The following is a 21,095-nucleotide window of genomic DNA, read 5'->3' as shown; positions in this document are numbered from 1 at the left end:
TTTGTTATGAGAACTGATGTTCTTTTTGAACATCACAACTCTGTAATTTCAGGTCATTTGGGTGTTAAGAAGACCTTAGAGAAAATTCGGCAACGGTATTTTTGGTATGCAATGAAGACTGATGTCCTTTTGCATGTTAAGAGGTGTGACACATGTACTGCGAACAAAAAGCCAATGAAGACACCTAGAGCGCCTATGGGTTCAATTATAACAGGTGCACCATTTGATGTGCTTGCAACAGACTATCTTGGTCCACTGCCGCTCACAGACCGGGGTAACAGATATATTCTGGTGCTAACTGATCTTTTCAGTAAATATGTTGAAGTAATAGCTGTACCTGATCAGGGCGGGGAGACGTGCGCATCTTGCATTCTCAATGAATACATTTCAAGGTGGGGTTGTCCGCTAAACATCCTTAGCGATCAAGGTCGAAACTACGAGAGCAAGGTCTTCAAGGAGTTGTGTAGAATGCTGGAGATAAGAAAGATAAGGACCAGTCCACGAAACCCACAGTGCAACGGTCAAACAGAGCGTTTTAACAAGACCTTGGTGCGTATGATAAAGGCATACCTTTGTGGAGAACAAGACCAATGGGATAAGAATCTAGGATGCCTCGCAGGAGCTTATAGAGCCACACCTAGTGAGTCCACCACATTGACCCCAAACCTTCTTACCATTGGCAGAGAAGTTTGTTTACCATCAGAGTTGGTGTTCGGTAGCACAACAACATGCGACAACAACACTATTACATCGTATGGAGATTATGTCGACTGGTTGCGGTCAAGATTTCAAAAGGCACATCAGGTAGCAAGGGATCACCTTGGGACTGCTGCCAAGCGCAACAAAGCAATTTATGATGCAAGAGTGTCAATAAACATTTACAACACTGGTGATGTTGTTTGGTATCTCAATAAAGCAAGAAAGCCTGGAATAGCACCGAAGTTAGAACGAACATACGATGGTCCTTTTCTGGTGAGCAAGAAAATTTCAGAAGTGAATTTCAAGTTACGACTAGACAAGCAAGGAAATGAAAAATTGTTCATCATAATAAACTCAAGCCATACGAAGGAGATCGAGTGCCAAAATGGATTCTGAAAGAACAACGGAAGTTAAAATTTTAAACCATGATGTTTCATATTGTGTTTTAATATATTTTGTGTGCAGTTATACAATTTGTTTTAGTGATGTACATGAGTGTAAACCAAGATTGTATGAACTTCATTGCATTAGATGATGCAGAGAAAAAGATTATATTGTTTATTTATTTGTGTCTTAAAAATGTGTATTTTAAAACTGTAAAAGTATTTGCACCTCAAAAATCACAATGGATACATAGTTATGGAAAAAAATCAGCTCTTGCCATTGTTGTAATAAGTAATGTCAACAAAAGAAAACAGTATTTGTGATGGAATAGTGCTAATGTGATTCTGTTATAGAAGAGATGTATAGTTAACTTGTGGCATGATAAAGTTGTGAAGTTAAAATGTCAGAGAGTTGTTTAAAGTCTTAAGAACAGGTATTCACGGTATTGAATAGGGAAAGATTGACCTTAAGTATGGTCGGGAATGAATCACCATGTGTGATGGGCAATGAGCCGGGAACCGATTGATAAAATGCAATGATTAAGAGTGAGAACGGGTTTTGAGTCTGACAAAATAATCGTTATCAAGTTAACAGTGTAACAGAAAGCACAGCAGTGAATTTGAGCGTTGTTGATATTTTGCATTTTAATTTTCATGCAGTGAAATGATTCAGTGTAATTTTGTGTTAAAGCATTGAAGTGTGAAAAGTGTTTAGTTAATGTATGTTTTTCACTTTTCATTTGGAGGGGAAGCATACAGAATTATACATCGTTAAAAATACAATGTGGACAAAGATCCATTTTGTCTGTGATGTAATTGGACAAGAAATCAAAATTATGGATGAAAAATAACAACATGTTTGTTATTTATTTCAGTCGCAATCTCACTATCATCCTTCATGTCTGTATCATCCTTCAACGGTCAACGGCGTCGCGCCTACCAATGTTTGAAATGTTACCACCGGATGGATAAGGTCTACATAGAGGCAAAGTACCGTGTCTACAATCATTTCCTCAAGGAACACATGAGCCTGGATCAAGCCCCGTTCTACTGTCGCCTTTGCCTATTCAGATGCTTCAAACGAGAAGAACTTGACAAACATGTCAGCAGTTTCCGTAGACATAACTCGTGCTCCAAGAAAAGAACATACCGGACAGCCCTGATTTTCTTGTCTCCAATCCGACTCCATACTCCATTACTGACCGAGATGTTGCTATCCTTTCTGCTGAAGACAGCCAGCGTCACTGGATCTCAATCTCCAAGAAACAAGACATCCTTTCTCAAGCAATGCAGTCCGCCCTACCAGACCTTAGTCCTATCAGTAACTTTCCCCTCTCCCCTTTTCTGCAGACTATGTCACCATCTCAACCTACCAGACCGACTACCCTTCAAACTGAGCTACCCACTCAACTTCGTCAACAGCAACCCATCACTTACATCAACCTGTCTGATTGCGTTGGCCCTCTTCAACAACTTATGAACGTCCTGGGAACATCAACCAACCCAACATTAGCCCCAAATCAAGCCACTTTGTCAAACCCTCCACCTCCTAACGTCCAATCGTCTCCTGCAATACAACAGGAATCACTCAACCAAGAAGATCCTCTGAACTCTCTTCCAACTATTGATGAATGTCGCGCCCTTGCCCCGGAAGCCACATCTGACACCAGCAGCTCTTCGTCATCATCCTCTTCGTCGTCATCAGCCTCATCCACCTCTTCTGCTGAACGACACAAAGAACTTATGTCTGTACTGTCCCAAATAAACACCAACTTACAGAATCTTCACTCGGAAATACATAAACAGTATCAATTCAACTACAATTTTGCAAGAAGTATGACAGATCTTACTGACATTCTCCGGCATCAACATCAATCCACCCAATCTGCTGCTGACCGTCATCCCCCAACATCGCTTCGTGTTGAGTCCGCCCACAACAACCATCAACACCATCCAGACCACTCTACCTCCCAAACCTCCACCATCCGTCATCACCACCGCGACAGATCACCTTTGAGATCCAGGAATAATGAAGCAAGACACGAGAAGGAAAACCATCGAGAGCGACGATTTGTTCATCATAGAATGTATTAGAAAAGTTCTGTTTTGATTGAAACATTGTTACATAGTCATTTAACATGAGTTACAATCTTTTAAAATCTATGCTTTTTTAGGTCAGTCGTTAATTTAAGAAAAAGTGCCTTAAATTATCTAGTCATTTTGTTAAGAAGGTTTAATAATTATTTAAGTATAAATGTTTGCAAGTGAATACATGTTGACCAATTAACTTTGGTATTCAAGATGAAATTTGGTATTCAGGATTTTCTTGAGAGTAATTTTTTTGTTGTTGTTGTATGTAAAAATATTGCTGAACAAGTCAGTTAAAATATTTACATTGTGTTTACTTGTACAAATTGAAAGTCTAGTCATCACATTATTTATATTGACTTTCTCTGATCTCAAACAATTTATTATTGTACATAGGATTGAAATTTGTTGTGATTGTTTATACAGCATTTTTTTGTATGGTAGTTCTTGTGCTTTAAGCAGTGAAACATAACACTGTACAAAGTGTTGTACCTTTAAAAAAATGCTCTAAATCACACTGTACAAAGTGTTTAAAAAAATTATATATTACAGTTTTACTGATATTGTAACTGTTAGGGAGTTAAAGTACAAATTTTTAATTACTTAATTATTTAAAGGAGGACCTTTAAAATTGAAGGAGGGGTAATGTCATGCCCTAGATTGTTTATGAAAACATGTGTTTATGTACATGTACATTGTTCATTTTTACCGTTTATGTTTTGCATCTAAATGACTATGTCACTGTTATTTAATGCTTTTATTGGATGCTGTGTGGAAGTTAGAGCTGATAACAGCCGATGCCTACCTTTTGCGCTTCTTTATTATTGTAATATCCTTTTTAAAAGTCTCATTGTTTAAGCGTCTGTTAATGTGGCAGCCATTTTTGCATAAACAGGAAGTTGATTTCCTGATGCTGACACAAGTGCCTTCTGGGTAGTTTACACTGACTACAGTATTTTGACAGTTTTGTCATACAATATCTTTTGTTAAATACTCATATTCCTTCTTAAAAATTGTTTAAAAAGGTAATAGTCATCTTTATAAATGATTTATTGATTTAATTGATATGTATTTGACTACTGCTTCATTGTAATATCGTCAGAAATATCATTTTAATATGAGTGACATTTACCGTGTCAAGAACGCTCAAATTTTATTGTGCGCTCTTGTGCGCTTTACTGCTCGTTGTTTGTGCGCTTTTTGTGCACAATTCATATGTGCGCTTTTACGTTATTATTGCACAACGTTATGTGTGCGCTTTTGGAGAGTATAAAAGGCACTGAAAGTTCTCATTCGGGACTCTGAACTTTGTTTTCCTAGGTGTGAGACCTATTTTATTTTTCTTATATAAGCATTTAAAATACAGTTTTCACTAAGACTTAGCTATTAAAATTAAGACTGAATTTTATAAATACTTAAAAATTGCATTAGTCATTTTTTTAGAACATTATAAAATAGAAAGTGCAAATACTTAACATGACACATGTACGTGTATATTGCTGTATTATAATGTAAATGTCTGAAAATTAATCTGTCTGTTAAGAAATATATATATTGAAAGTTGTTATTTATTTATTCGTTATGAATGAATAAAATTTAGAAAGGTTATAAATCTTGAGTTTGTATATTTTTTGACAATTTTAAAACAACTGAATAGGCAAAATGTTATTCTTAGTTTACTGTTTATCAGAGTCCATTTTAGTTCCATGTTAAACTTGAACAAAAGCTTCAAGTTTGGAAAAGTTAAAGAAATTGAAGTAAAATCACAGCTACCGCTCAGCTTGTAAACCTTGAATAACATCTTTTAAAGCTTTGCATATTCAGGATTGTATCATTTAGTGCTTTAAATTATCTAGTCATTTTGTTTAGAAGGTTTAATAATTATTTAAGTATAAATGTTTGCAAGTCAGTGAATACATGTTGACTAATTAACTTTGATATTCAAGTTGAAATATGGTATTCAAGATTTTCTTGAGAGTAATTTTTTTTGTTGTATGTAAAAATATTGCTGAACAGTCAGTTAAATTATTTACATTGTGTTTACTTGTACAAATTGGAAGTCTAGTCATCACATTATTTATATTGACTTTCTCTGATCTCAAATAATTTATTATTGTACATAGGATTGAAATTTGTTGTGATTGTTTTTACAACATTTTGTTGTGTATGATAGTTCTTGTGCTTTAAGCAGTGAAACATAACACTGTACAAAGTGTTGTACCTTAAAAAATTGCTCTAAATCACACTGTACAAAGTGTTAATTTTTTTAATATATTACAGTTTTACTGATATTGTAACTGTTAGAGAGTTAAAGTACAAATTTTTAATTACTTAATTATTTAAAGGAGGACCTTTAAAACCAGAAGGAGGGGTAATGTCATGCCCTAGATTGTTTATGAAAACATGTGTTTATGTACATGTACATAGTTCATTTTTACCGTTTATGTTTTGCATCTAAATGACTATGTCACTGTTATTTAATGCTTTTATTGGATGCTGTGTGGAAGTTAGAGCTGATAACAGCTGATGCCTACCTTTTGCGCTTCTTTATTATTTGTAATATCCTTTTTAAAAGTCTCATTTTATTAGCGTCTGTTAATGTGGCAGCCATTTTTGCATAAACAGGAAGTTGATTTCCTGATGCTGACATAAGTGCACTCTGGGTAGTTTACAGTGACTACAGTATTTTGACAGACTAGTCATACGATATCATTTGTTAAAACTTAAACTCGTATTCCTTCTTAAAAATTGTTTAAAAAGGTAATAGTTGTCTTTATAAATGATTTACTTATTTAATTGATATGTATTTGACTTCTGTTTCATAGTAATATTGTCAGAAATATCGTTTTAATATCAGTGACATTTACCGTGTCAAGAACGCTCAAATTCTATTGTGCGCTCTTGCGCGCTTTGCTGCGCGTTGTTTGTGCGATTTTTGTGCACAATTCATATGTGCGCTTTTACGTTATTAGAGCTATTGCACAACGTTATGTGTGCGCTTTTGGAGAGTATAAAAGGCACTGAAAATTCTCATTCAAGGACTCTGAACTTTGTGAGACCTATTTTATTTTTCTTATATACAGTAAGCATTTAAAATATAGTTTTCAATAAGACTTAGCTATTAAAAATTAAGACTGAATTTTATAAATAATTTAAACTGCATTTGTCATCTTTTTAGGACATTATAAAATAGAGAGTGCAAATACTTGACATGTACGTGTATATTGCTGTATTATAATGTAAATGTCTGAGAATTAATCTGTCTGTTAAGAAATATATATATTGAAAGTTGTTCTTTATTTATTCGTTATGAATGAATAAAATTTAGAAAGGTTATAAATCTTGAGTTTATATTTTTCTTTGACAATTTTAAAACAACTGAATAGGCAAAATGTTATTCTATTTTACTGTTTATCAGAGTCCATTTTAGTTCCATGTTAAACTTGAACAAAAGCTTCAAGTTTGGAAAAGTTAAAGAAATTGAAGTAAAATCACAGCTACCGCTCGGCTCGTGACAATATTACAAGGGAGGCAAATGCTGTAACAATAAATTTAAACTTATTGCATTTGTTTCCCCTGTATATAAGAAAGATATAATAGTGTATAACCTCCCCTGTCCTGATTATATTTATAATAATCAACAAAATTAAACATTAACACAATATTTAATATACAAAATATACAAAAAATCTCATATTCTGATAAAAATTTTACTGATCTACTGTATTTTACTAAAAGGATGATGTTTCATTGGACTGATAATTATAGATTTAGGATTACAGACCAGTTGCTTCAGTAATATTGTTCAGAGTGTGCCCTGTTGGCCGCGTATGCATTCTTGAGTTATCATTCAAAAACCATTTTACTACTTCCAGTCACCGTGACCTTGACCTTTGACCTAGTGACCTCAAAATCAATAGGGGTCATCTGCGAGTCATGATCAATGTACCTATGAAGTTTCATGATCCTAGGCCCAAGCGTTCTTGAGTTATTGTATGACAACCACCTGGTGGACGGACCGACCGACCGACAAACAGACAGACCGATATGAGCAAAGCAATATACCGCCTCTTCTTCGAAGGGGGGCATAATAAAGCCAAATGTTGTATTAATTTACAAAGTTACATAAGTCTTTCTTACCCAGAAGTAATGTGGAAATGGCTTTATGCAACCAGCATAAAACCAGAAAAGCCTACAAGTGACTTGCACTCTGTTCATGTTAATAATGCTGTTTGCTGCTCATCATGATCTTAAAGTTGAAAATAAAGCCTTCAAAATGAGAATTCAGTAAGAGAGGTTGTTAAATTAATTGTTTTTCTAATGGATGTTCATCATACATGCCAGACGTCCTGATCTCGGCGGGACAGTCCCGCTTTTGTGCCCTTTGTCCCGGCGTCCCGATATGAGACAATTTGTCCCGACATTCGTAAAAAACGATGTAAGGTCTATAGGTTCCCAATAAAATTCACTATTCAAGCTCTGTTTCGCTAACACTTACCACCGCTAATCCCTTTATTGCCCCCAATTAACAATCCGATTCTACTTCTGGTGTGTACCAGTGTTGTTTATGACACCTTATCAGCGATTTATCGGCTGATTATTGATTTTATCAGGCATTCACACCATGGTGGTCTTCAAGATAGTGGTCGCTTATTGCTATCGATAGTCGTATTATAATGAAATAAATGTTGAAAATGTGTTTGTTTTTGTCTTTGTTTGAAACGGTTTACAAAACAATTGTTTTTGTAAAATTAACTCTACGTCATTAATGAGTCTTTACATTCAATGTTTAGTTCCAAAATAGCGGGATAATCCGAATGTGTAATATACCAAAATCGCAACAAACAGTCCAATAAGTGATACCCATCATGTCTAGTGTAATTGGGTGTAATTGTAATAAAAAAAACGAGGTACTATGCATGACAGTTTGACCCTTCTCCAATTAAGTTGTTGGCAGTTGAAAATGAAAACAAAGACGGTTTGCTTCCACCAAAAACCTACCTCGGAAATGTGTACGGCCGCGCATTCCGTGTCAAGCTAATGTAACTGTTCGGTAGATAGTTTACTTTAACCCGTACTTTCAGTGTACTGGATAACCTCCCCTGCGTTAATGTTTGCTATCGAGAGTAATATAATGAGTATTGTTGTCGTAATGTTCCAGATTTTGTACTCTAAAAAGATGAATATTGTCTTCGTTGTTTGCTATTGTCTTATTTAATAAAACTGTTATTGTTATGTTTTAGATTTCATGCTTCATATCAGATGTTTTATGTATTGAATAAAAGTATCAATAGTTTTTGTTAGTACTATACTGACTACAGTAAAGGTGGAATGATAGATCGTTTTAGGTGTCCTGCTTTTTGGTAAAAAGTCCCGACAATTTTTTATGGAATGTCCCGCTTTGGACCTAAAAAATTATGGCATGTATGATGTTCATTAACTGAAATGTATCTCAAATGTGCAAGAAACAACATGGGCATTCTTAAGACTATTTTGATTTACATCCAATAGCAGAACTATGCACATAACTTGTTCCAGACATAGTGCCTACATTGCCAAATTGAATACAAATAAACAAATGTACCTGAGGTTCACCGCTGATGTCAATATGATGAGCCCCATTTTCAATGCACGCCTTGACCAATTGCTCTCCGTAGAAACGATACTACAACAAAACATAAAAATTTTATCCCAGGAAATGTCAAGTAACAGCATACTGTTTACTGTACTCCCTTTTGTATAGTACATGTATCTGGATATATAACTTGATTGCGAAACAAACACAGGATGAGTGCCTGTGTGCACAGATACCAATAAACATCTTTGGCATAGGGATTACACAGGATTTTAATGTTTTTAATGCTTATTGCAATTCACTCTTTAACTCTTTCCCACTCAGAAGCAAAGTGAAAATGGCTATGTGCAAACAGCATAAAACCAGAACAGCCTGTGGGTAACTTGCAGTCTGTTCAGGTTTTATGCTGTTTGCTGCCCTTCAGTATGTAAGTTAGTATGTTAAATTTACTAAGGTTCAACTAACAGAGCAGGATGGGAAATGAACTAAATGTTAAGATTAAAAAAAAAATATTTTTTAAAGGGAATTTGTAGGTTAAATTTGGGAAAAGTATATACTTTGTGTAGTTTACAAGCCCGAATTTGAATGAAAAAACACTGAATTGGTTCTCTGAGAATATGCACATTCATTTCAAATTGTGAACACTTACTGGTCCAACACAGTTCAAAACAACTTTCGCTTGTTTGCACATTTCAGCAATTGACTCATCATTGGATATGTCTGCAATGATCACTGGGGTCTCCTCAAGTGACTTGCCTATCATGAAAAATACATGTTAAAATCAATATAATAATTCAATTACAGAACATAGCTTGTCTTTTACTTCTTGGAAATAAAAGTTATATGAGAAAATGCATCAACTGGGCGTATAATCTTTAAACATGGAACACAACATACTTATAATAAAACAAATATGTCATACATGAAAGTGTTACCTGTTCTCTGAGACGATTCTTGCAGCACTTTCTGCAGTTTCTGCATAGAGCGTCCAGCTACTGCAAACTTCAGCCCACCTTCTTCGTCTGCTACTCGGGCCACCTCATCCACAACAAACTGCCCTGTAAATCCCGTGGCACCAAATATGACCAAATCAAATCTTCCACCTGCCATCCTGTGCGCTGATTGAAACGCTGACCGCTACAGACTTTATTGCGTATTACAATTTCAGATGGTTAAAGGTGTAACTGTTTGATGAGTCAGAAGTGCGGATCACCGGCTAGACAGACACTCGAGCAGCTTACATCTATGCTATGGCATAAGTACGCAATTTGAAATTTAAACGAATATATGTGTATTCTTCCTTGCAAGTTAATATTCACTTATTACATGCAAATAATTTGAAAGCATGTATATTTGGATTTACAATGCATGCTTTCATATACCGATGGACATAATAAAACACACACTGGCAATGATGTAAGCAGCAAAGGGAACAACAACAGAAACAACAACAACATCGAAATAAATACAGAAATTGACTATTAATCAGAAAATGGACCAGTACGATCAACACGATGATGGTCCAGGATTTGTTGGAATAAAATTCTGCAAAGAATGGTATATTGATTTTCATCGTTATGTAAGATTATATTCAGTTTTCGATATTTTCGTATGACACATGTTTTCGCGAGAGCTCAAAACAACATCCGAGTGACATATCAATTTTTCATAAAGGAGGTTTTGGGGATTCCGATAATGACGTCACGTTTGCACATGGTCAAATTTTGGCCGTCAAAACTGCGGCCATTCTGCTATTGTTTGCATTTGATGAACCGCATCGTGATACGGTTACAATCATATTCGCGACCCTTTTGAAGAACAAAAAATACTCAGAAATTGAAATTCTTTCAGATTAAATTGAATCCAATGAAAGAACACAAATAAGGATAAAAACAAACCACAAATTGATTGATTTTATGTAATCAACATATAGAGACTGATTTGAACCTATTTGTCTGTAAAAACTTACCTTGTTACAGATTAACTAAATCCTCTTGATAAATGTAAATGTTTTTATTTATTTAATTGTTCACACCAATTTTGACACCCTTTGTTTCAGCATTTTTAACCCAGTGTTTCATTGCCCCTTTGTTTATCACAAACCGACTATCTCGATATGATCGGATACTGTCCAGACAATTACTAAGAAAACAGTGTGTCATAACCCCAGGGACCTATGCTTGTATGACTCTGTATGGGGTCTCTGCATAAACCACATGTGTCTGGTCATTAAACACAATTTATGATACCTCCATGTCATCTCTTGGCATATTAAGTCAAAAACTTAACAGTTGCTTAAACTTGCTTTAATAAAATATTTGAATATATTTAAAAATAGACATTTGTCCAAAATGGATTAACAGCTAGGAACTATTAAGTATATATAAATTAACCAGTGTAAACACAACAATAAAGTGTTTAATAACTATACATTTAAAATATTGTACAAGTTTACTGCTACACAATTAACGTATTTAACGAGTACCTGCAAATGTAAACTCTGATATAATGTGTAAAGATCGTGCGTTTCTGTAGTGTTCGAATCATCATCATGAAAACAAACAATCGCGTTTGGTCATCTTTGGGATATAAAATACTTGCGTAAATAAATAAAATGTGTAGGTTTATGGTATCATAAAATGCTAGATTTGTATTGCTCAGTATCACTACAGAAGAGTTTTCAATATACATGTACATGCAAAGACATTTCAATTTGCAAAATATGCAGGTGTTTTTTTCAATTTGAATGCTTAAATTTATGAATATTTTCATTCAATGCAAACAAAACGAAAATTCATTCAATGTAAAATAAAATTAAAACTACCTTTCAAGATTGAAATGGCTTGAGCTATTTTAGGGCTTTGTTTTATAACTGATTCAATGCACCCCTTACACTAAATTTTAATCGCTGATGAAAAATAACACTATCACATCCCAGGGCTAGCGCTGGCCTAAAATATCTTTGAGCCACCCAGATCTAGGGGGGTCCGGGGGCACCCACCCCCCCCCCACCCCCCCCCCCCCCCCCCCGAAAAAAATTTGGATCCTAGATTGTCTGTGGTGCGTTTTGGGCCTATTGCCAACCAGTTTTCGTTTGTTTCAAATAACAATATATACTATAGATTTTTCATATTTCTTTTAATGACAACAAGCACATGTCACATATCATATTATATACATCACATCAACATTTTCATAGTTAAAGAGATATTTTCATACAGCAAATTTTTAACAACACGTCACAAGCGGACTTCAAAAACACCGACTGCTTGCTGGCATCGACGGCATGAGTGTGATCTGAAAATATAAAAAAATAAATACCTAGTCAATCTGCATATATACATATAGTTAGACTATAGCATTTCAAAGTAATTTCAAATTAAAATTCCTCTCATCTTCAAAATCTTACCTTTAGACTTGGCATGTTTCGTCACCGAGTCCTTTTTCAGGATATTGCAACCTACAGTGAACGTGTAGGAATTCTGCACCTTAATGCATAGGTCGCAGTACGTTGATTTTGATTCATTCTCAAAGCGAAGCCAAATTATCAACTTTCCATGACTCTTGGAATGCTCTAGTTTTTTGTGTTTTATTTTTTATTTTTTTGTTTGTTCAGACTCATTTTCGTCCAAAGGACTCTTAAAGGTTAAAGAAGCCATGCTAGCGAATGTACGGACAAAGTGGTTACTTCCATTTATATTGTAGACGATATGAATTACTCTTCCTATGTGTTACAAATTCGTAACTTTAATTAAACTTTAATTGCAATTAAACCGCGCGTGATTTTCACGTTTTCCTTTGATTAAACTACGCCGCTGTTAGTTAGCATAGTGTGTGAGTAAAACGATGAAATTAACTAATTATCACGTTTTCATTTCAATCGAAAATCGGCAGAAAGTTGTAGCATCAACGACATAGAACTAATTATTTAATTATCACTCTTTAATTTAGATCGATAGTGATCCACACCACTTATAGTAATATTCAAATTATTATGTTTTATTATTTTTGAAATATCATTTATTAAAGTCTTACTTAAAAAAAGAATACAGGTATTGATAGTTTTGTTTTGTGAAATTGTAAGTATCAAGTCTTCGGACGACCTTTACTCTGATACAATGTAATTGGCCGCGATTAAGAAGTTGACGGCCAATCTATTTTTAGTAACGGAAAACCCCTCTTGTGACGTCACACAAAAACCTCCTATAGTTCTACATATACATCGGTACGTTGACCAGTCAAACTTGACAATTACTCAACGGGTAGTGGCGCTTAATACAAGGGTAAAGAGATCGATAGAAAGATAGATGAAATAAAAATAAAAGATGTGATACAAATTAAGTACAATATAATAGTATATATTCAGGGAAAATAAGGTTAGAAGAGATAATACAGATAAAGTACACGATACTACATATTTAAATTAGGAATAATAAGGATAGATACATAGTAGAAGGAAGGATAAAGAGAGATAATCCCAGCTGGTCATACGACCAGCTGGGAGTGAAACCCCTTGTTATAAATGCAGGGTCGCTAGCTCCCTCTTGAAGGATACCAAAGAGGGAGCCTCAGCGACTGTAGCTGGTAGTCTGTTCCACACTGGGATGGTTCTGGGGAAGAAGTTAAACTTAAAGTCATCTGATGATGTTGAGTAGTTTCATCCATTCTTATAGATTCGGCAATTCCCATATTTTGTTTCTGAACTTTATTTAAGTATTTATTTTATATAAAATTTAATCTTATTGATAGTTGTTTTTTGGTTCAACTTTGGTGAATTGTAATTTTTCACATCTTGTTTGGAAAAAAAAGAATTTTGTTTAAAATTAAGCATATGTTTCTAAATATGTTGTGTACATGCCTTTACTTTTGAAAATATTTCTTTTAAGCAGTACTTTGGGGTTCAATTGTTTCAAAAAAGTTTTGTTAAATTATTTATGTCACAATAATTTTACAGTTCAATGTTGTCTTATCAAAACGATGACTGAACGAAACGATAAGGATACATTAAACAAGTCAGGGTTGCTAGGGTGGCTTCCTTGAATTGGCCTATTCCAAAAAAAATATCTGATATGAAAGTTATATGACTTTTTTCTTGTAAACAGTTAGTAAAGACATTTACATGTTAGTCAAAGTGGTCAAAGTGGCCACTTTATTATATGCAAACATAAAATACTTGACACATTGTTTTAAATCATAATTTTGGAACATATTTTTTACTCATGCATTTTCAGTAACAATATGTTGTACCCGAAAGAAGACAAAGAAAGCAGAAATCTACTTTATGCTGTATGTATATTAATGGATTTCCCACTTAGATTATGATTTTTTTTATTTTTTTTTGTTTGTTTCAATAAATGATATCATAATTTATAACTTTCCACTGTTGCAAAAGTACATGTAATTCCATAAAAAATATACAACTTTTTATGTACTTTTTATGTCCATTTATACTCTACAAAAACATAATATGGCAAATAGTTTTTACACACTGTTCTATTTGTTTTTTCAAATGCCTATGAATTGTGTGTGTTGTTTTCAGTGTCGCAATTGTGATTATCAGCAAATAGCAGACAACCCATGTATATATGTGAACAAGATTACACATGAAGTGGAGTAAGTTACACTATGTTTTTGTTTACATATGAGTCTAGCTCTGACAAAAAAGGATTTAATGCTAAAGTGTTATCCAAAATTAGCTTAGCTGCTAGTGCAATGCACAGTCTATTCACTGTATTCAGGGACGACACTTTCTGCTTACCTGGATTTTAACTCGGAAGAGACTTTCTTCAAAGGAAAAAATACCATAATAGCAGAAAGTTTCCTCCCTATTTAGTTAGTATGGACTGTCCAGGCAAAATATGTGGGACAAAACTTTGTGCACATGCATTAAACCCCTTTTATCCACAGCATACATGTTTATAGTTCTTATACTTATAGTTACCATGCCTGCCAGAGTATATGCCTGTCTATCCTAGTTTTGGGATTTCACCCAATCTACTAATATGATTATAGGTGCTACCTAATTTACGGGCAAAAGCTGTTTAAGTTTTTTGATAACCATGTATTTTTAATAAATATATGGACAATGTATTGTTTCAAAATATTATAATTGTTTCAATAATAAATTAATGCATCCAAAAAAATCAATTTTAAAACAAGTAACATGTTCCTAGCTTTAAGATCTAGCATCTTATTATTTTGTGTTTTCTAGCCGCAGGAATTTAAAGCTGGTTCGGTGGCTGCGGTATAGTGTATAGGGTGTCTGCTGACTGGCTAAGTCACTGGGAGGTCTCTGTATTGATCCCTTAAGTGGGAGCATTCTTTAGATAACCCTGAAGACACTAAGTACTGGTCCTAATAAGGAAACAGTTTGTTTCATCAAATGTCTCAATTCAACTTAACAGCTTGCTAAAGCAGTTGATTTTAGCATACATTAAACTAGGGCTGTAACGATACATTCGAATTACTCGAATACGGCAGTGGACGAATCGTATTCGCCACCTCCCGAACCGAATATTTGACGAATACAAACAACGTGGTTTCGAGTTTGAAAGTTTAATCATTGCATCTTACCTTACAAATGAAGGTTCATACAATAAACCCCTATATTTAAATGTTCTTCTCCTTATTCCAGCGTTTTTCATCATGTTTACTCCACCCACTATGTTACACAGTGAGATTATCATGTGATGTGTCAAATCAATTTTGAATGACAAATTTGAATTTTTTTTTTTTTTATTCAATAAGTTTTAGACTGTCAAATTACACACACCAAATATTGAAAGCCATACTTGGAGCTTTCGTCCGTGTACTATGGACTTCATCAGCAGAATGATTTCTACTGTTGGAGAAACATTAACACCGCAATTTTTTTTTTTTTATTATCAATGTATAATTATGTGGAACACCATGACAGCATACTTGTTTTGAAATTAAAATATTTAATAAATAGTTTACATTTTGTCATAATTTTGTAGCAATTCTTAAATCACAGTCTAAACTGCATACACTTAGTTTGTAGCTCTATGCATGTAGTTACAATTTGAATGCAAATATTAGAATGCATAATGCTATATAATCCATATGTTTTATTTAAACATTCAAAAAACACATACAATAAAACATAGATCATCAGTAATCATATGAGCTTATTTATATGTCAGTCATTGTCTTTCTTGGCTAAGCCGCTAGCAGAAGCATGTAAATGATGTAAGTACATGTATATTCAGTACATATATAAAAAGCCTTTAAAAGGTATGGGGTATTGTGTGGAGATACAAAACAATTCACATCATTTATTTGCACATAAAATAATAGTTACACAATAAGTACATGGAATACTAAAACACTCATCAACCTACAGTACAAGAATATTTACCTATATGAAATTATAAAGTGATGTTATCTTATGAAAAACTGTGGAATCAATGCAGTAACATTTTACTACCTTTTACAAAATTAACAATGCTGGTTTTGTACTAGCGCATAAAACATTTATCATGGAACAACAAGTAACAATCAATTTATTAATTACACAATAGAAAGGAAATCACATTTATGGCATTATGCATTAACTAAACAAAATATTTGCTACTGTTTAGCATTACACTATCTTACTAAAAATGATCACAACAGGTACTTAGTGCTTTTACACACTTGTGATAAGTTTTGTATTACTAGTTTGACATTTATTGGCAGGCATTTGTCATTATACAGACTAAATTTGCATGGGAACCTTCATATTTCTTCAGCATAATTGCCTTCAAATTGTTAATTTAACAACCCTTTGACGATGTTTGCACATCTGATCATATGTCATAGCTTATTTTTGTTTATAGATAGACAGATATAGACTTTTCAAAGTTCTGTAAAAGTTCACACATGTTCCATCCAAGTAAACCAACAGAACCAATAAATAAGATAACCACAAGCTAATAACTGTGTGTATAGCTTGGAAATTATGATAGTTCAGGAATCCCTCCTTTGTTGATTTCTGGAAACCATATCTATTAGATTTGCTCGATATAATGGCTTTTGTGATGCCCAGCTCTTGCCTTGGCAGAACAGCTTCTAAAAACGGAAAACCAAAAAATATCTTAAAATTTGATAAACGATGCAGACAATTCATAAATGTCTTGTTTTTTTGTTGATTTCGAATCTGGAAGATTTTTTACGCAAGATTTTGGTACAAAAATCCAACGGTATTAGATTTTGTGGTTTTAGGCCTAAACTTATTAAAGTGATATGTAACCTTTCGGGATATCAGTAAAGTGCGAACAGGCGAGGCGTAAATACGTTAAAAACTAAAGCTAAAAGACTAAAAAGTTGAATCGGAATATCTTTAAATTTTGTGAATGAATGTGTTTCTGATGGATAACAACCACAACTTACCAGAATATTGCTCATGATCACATGTAAAACTGCTTTCTGAGAGCGTATGGAAAATGCGTCACGCTTTCTGACAAGTAAACAGTAGGGTGTTGTTATATTGAAATACCGGGAGAATACAAATGCCAAGTATAATGTTTAAAACAAATAATTTTTTAACAAGCGTTTGTGATTTGTCAGGATAATAATAACAATAAGATATCGAAAAGATCAAAGCGAATAAATTCAAAAGAAATTCGGGCAATATTATAAAGACGGGTTATGTTTACCCAAATTGTGTTTGGTAAAGACTGTCACTATATGTAGTGAACCAGTCTATGGCTTATACCCACTGAAGATGAGTATTTAGGGGAGGTAATTGGATAATCTTAATTCTAGAACGGTCTATATGTAGCGGAGAAAAACAAATAATGCGAGAATATTTAGTGCGATTCGCTACATATTATGATGTCATTTGTATACTTTTTCCTGAGGTATGTATTTACATGTGATTTAGCATATGTCAACGTGTTTTTGACTTGTTCAAGGTCATAAATAGCATCGCGAAAATATATGTTGCGTGGCAATTTTTTTTGAGATGCATCCCTATGTTAATTTTTATGTCTAAATTTCCATATGTATGAACAGTCAACGCCCGCTATGCGGGCTTTTGCCCGTATAACTAATCAGCCATGAGAAAATATCTTTCTGCCTGATTTGTGAAGTATACTGTTGTTAACAATTACTGGCTAGTTCATGGCTTGACATTAAAGGTAGTCTGACTATCTGGGAGAACCAAAATATATGTGTTGAAAAGTTAAATATTGACTGAAAAAGTGAAAAATTCAAGGTCTTATTTTTTCTCAAATAAATAAGCAGCAAAATTGGTTGAACAATCCAGTAAAATGTCTGTAATTTTGATCCTTAATTTCATATTTATATTTGAATGATAAAGCCCAAGGTGAGCTAAGAAGATACTTCTCAAGGAAATATACCATATAGACGGAAAATGCCGTCCCATATTAGCCCGCGCAGACTGCACAGGCTAATGTAGGACGACACTCTACGCGTATGCATAAAGCCCAATTTTCCCATAACACGGTTTATCTGATGTTCATGTTTGTATTGACAGCGAGCTGACCCAGATTATTGGAGATGTGATTGCGGACCCAACCCTTCCCCGGACTGACGACCATCCATGCCCGAGATGTGGACACAAGGAATCAGTTTTCTTCCAGTCTCACAGTTCAAGGGCAGAGGTATGAACATCGATTATTCACCAAAGAATTCTTAGATTTAAGTCTAACAATACTGAATACCCTTTATATTGGATTTGGAATTGCTTTTATTTTGAGTCAAACTTGGCATAAACTGCCCTTATCTACATATCTTCAACCAAAATATGATGGTGCACAAGTTTTGTTTGTAAAGTTTTATCCCTCTTACCCAGTTACACATTTTGATTACCCAGATTAGCGGATTCAGTCCACACTGGCTTATCCGGGAAGACACTTTCTGTCTAAACTGGATCTCCCCTTAGAAGAGACTTCATTAAAACAAGAAAAATACAATAAAAGCTGAAAGTTTCAGCTCAGATTAGCCTGTGCGGACTTCAAAGGCTAATCTGGGACGATACTTTACGCACATGCATTAAGCCCTGTTTTCCCAGAGTGAAGCACATGTCTTATGATGTAATGGTATTGTTTGTATTCCAGGAGGGTATGAGACTGTATTATGTCTGCACCAACGCCCAGTGTGTTCACAGATGGACAGAGTGATACCACCCCAGACCTCTTTCAGTTCTGTGGACAAATCCAACAAACATTTTGTGGTTGCTTGTTACCCTGCAGTTCAAAATTAAGTGTACATTCATAAGGATATTCTTTGAACGTCTATTGAATAGCTCAAACGTTTGAATTAATCTATGTATTAGGGAGCGTTTCGTAAATTTGACCATACTTATTCAGATGGCTTTTTATATTGGTTTGAAATATTGTTTGCTCTAAAGTCTATCCTCGCAGTTTTGAATATTGTTCAATCAATGTCTATGTCTTTTCATAGTTAACTACTGCAAAACTGCCCTTTTTTCACGCATTGTAAACTGTAATGAAGCCTCGCTTTGGGATATTGGGGTTTATGCATGTGCTAAAATTGTTGTCCCAGATTAGTTTGTGCAGTTTGTAGACTAATCAGGCGTGGCACTTTCCTCTTTGGAATTTTTTATTTGTATGCAGTCTCTTCTAAAAGCAAATCCAGGTTGGGCAAAATTTGAGAGTTTCCCCTGAATAGCCAGTGCAGTCAGTCTCAATTTCGGCTGATAGCCAGTGCAGTCAGTCACAATTTCGGCTGATACAAATCCTGTTTTTCCAGAGCGAGGCTATATTTGTGAAAAAGTGGCAAAAGCAAATACCATTAGCATCAACTATTCCGCATACCCATAATCTACTTTCTTATGTTTTGCCACATTTCCTGCACACAATTCTGCTTGAAGAATTTTGTTTTGATAATTGCTATTTAAATATGCAGTAATATATAAAGTTTGACAACTTCAAGTTTTGAAGAGGTAAATTTTAAATGTCACATACCTTTGACGCTAGAAATTTTACCATCGATGATTTTCATAATAAACATCACAATGATTGTTCTTTGTATTTGATTATGACAAAATTAAAGCCCCATAAACACTAAAAATTCAACGAATATTTTGTAAAATAAAGTTACCCCATCAAAATCAGTGTCCTGGTAGCACGAGCCAAAATTTTAATGCTAGATGTAGTATGTTTACATAGATTTAATGAGATACACAATGGTAATTTTGTGACAATTGTTTCCATGTGAATTTCCCGCGACAATATTCGAACATTTACGATTGAAAGTGAGATTGGCTTTGGGCATTGCGGATGCAGGATGTAGTTCTAATGAGCTGCCTGAAGCCAATTTTGCTTTAGCTATTAACATTATGGCTATTGTTTTAAGGAACACTCATTTCGCATGTGTTGAATTTATTTTTATGCCCCCGGTAGGGTGGCATATAGCAGTTGAACTGTCCGTCAGTATGTCAGTCAGTTTGCCGTCCGTCAGAAAAAAACTTTAACATTGGCCATAACTTTTTCTCTATTGAAGATAGCAACTTGATATTTGGCATGCATGTGTATCTCATGGAGCTGAACATTTTGAGTGGTGAAAGGTGAAGGTCAAGGTCATCCTTCAAGGTCAAATGTCAAATATATGGCGTCTGTCTGTCCAAAAACTTTAACATTGAACATAACTTTTTCACTATTGAATATAGCAACTTGATATTAGGCATGCATGTGTATCTCATGGAGCTGAACATTTTGAGTGGTGAAAGATGAAGGTCAAGGTCATCCTTTAAGGTCAAATGTCAAATATATGGCGTCTGTCCATCCGAAAACTTTAACATCGGCCATAACTTTTTTAATATTGAAGATAGCAACTTGATATTTGGCATGCATGTAAATCTCATGAAGCTGCACATTTTGAGTGGTGGAAGTTCAAGGTCAAGGTCATCCTTCAAGGTAAAATAATATATAAAAAAATTAAGCGGCATTCTCATGAAGCTGCACATTTTGAGTGGTGGAAGTTCAAGGTCAAGGTAATCCTTCAAGGTCAAAGGTCAAACTTTTTTTTCAAAGCCGCGTTCTCATGAAGCTGCACATTTTGAGTGGTGGATGTTCAAGGTCAAGGTCATCCTTCAAGGTCAAAGGTTAAAAAAAATAATTTCAAAGCGGCACTCTCATGAAGCTGCACAATTTGAGTGGTGGAAGTTCAAGTTCAAGGTCATCCTTTAAGGTCAAAGGTCAAACAATTTAAAAAAATGTCAAAGCGGTGTCATGAAGCTGCACATTTTGAGTGGTGGAAGTTCAAGGTCATGCTTCAAGGTCAAAGGTCAATTTAAAAAAACAAGAGGGCCATGATGGCCCTGAATCGCTCACCTGACTCATTAAGATCAGATGAAAACTATG

The 21,095-nt window shown here is 34.5% G+C and overlaps 2 protein-coding genes across 2 annotated transcripts in view; one reads left to right on the top strand and one right to left on the bottom strand.

Moving 5' to 3' along the window:
* The window catches only part of LOC127873203 (saccharopine dehydrogenase-like oxidoreductase), a 31,421-nt gene extending 21,422 nt beyond the window's left edge, over nucleotides 1-9,999 (bottom strand). The window contains exons 1-3 of the mRNA XM_052416961.1: nucleotides 9,681-9,999; nucleotides 9,395-9,501; nucleotides 8,755-8,835 (exon numbers count right to left, since the gene is read on the bottom strand). Of these exons, the coding sequence (XP_052272921.1) occupies nucleotides 8,755-8,835; nucleotides 9,395-9,501; nucleotides 9,681-9,855 (363 nt within the window). The 5' untranslated portion in view covers nucleotides 9,856-9,999. The remainder of the gene's footprint in view (nucleotides 1-8,754; nucleotides 8,836-9,394; nucleotides 9,502-9,680) is intronic.
* Nucleotides 10,000-10,050: 51 nt separating this feature from the next.
* On the top strand, nucleotides 10,051-19,753 carry LOC127873206 (DNA-directed RNA polymerase II subunit RPB9-like). Its single transcript, XM_052416966.1, has 5 exons — nucleotides 10,051-10,302; nucleotides 13,977-14,031; nucleotides 14,285-14,358; nucleotides 18,245-18,371; nucleotides 18,828-19,753. The coding sequence occupies exons 1-5, from the start codon at nucleotides 10,238-10,240 to the stop codon at nucleotides 18,888-18,890; spliced, it is 384 nt and encodes a 127-aa protein (XP_052272926.1). The 5' UTR covers nucleotides 10,051-10,237; the 3' UTR covers nucleotides 18,891-19,753.
* The last annotated feature ends 1,342 nt before the right edge of the window (nucleotides 19,754-21,095 follow it).

This window comes from Dreissena polymorpha, chromosome 3 (assembly GCF_020536995.1).
Source record: "Dreissena polymorpha isolate Duluth1 chromosome 3, UMN_Dpol_1.0, whole genome shotgun sequence".
NCBI lineage: Eukaryota > Metazoa > Mollusca > Bivalvia > Myida > Dreissenidae > Dreissena > Dreissena polymorpha.
Note: the sequence above shows the minus strand (reverse complement) of the source record. Positions and strands in the feature narration are given on the sequence as shown.

Coding starts and splice junctions, on each gene's coding strand:
- LOC127873206 (XM_052416966.1), top strand. CDS start 10,238: ATGGACCAGTACGATCAACACGATGATGGTCCAGGATTTGTTGGAATA. Junction 14,032..14,284: donor GCAGAAATCTACTTTATGCT/GTATGTATATTA, acceptor TGTTGTTTTCAG/TGTCGCAATTGTGATTATCA. Junction 18,372..18,827: donor CTCACAGTTCAAGGGCAGAG/GTATGAACATCG, acceptor TTTGTATTCCAG/GAGGGTATGAGACTGTATTA.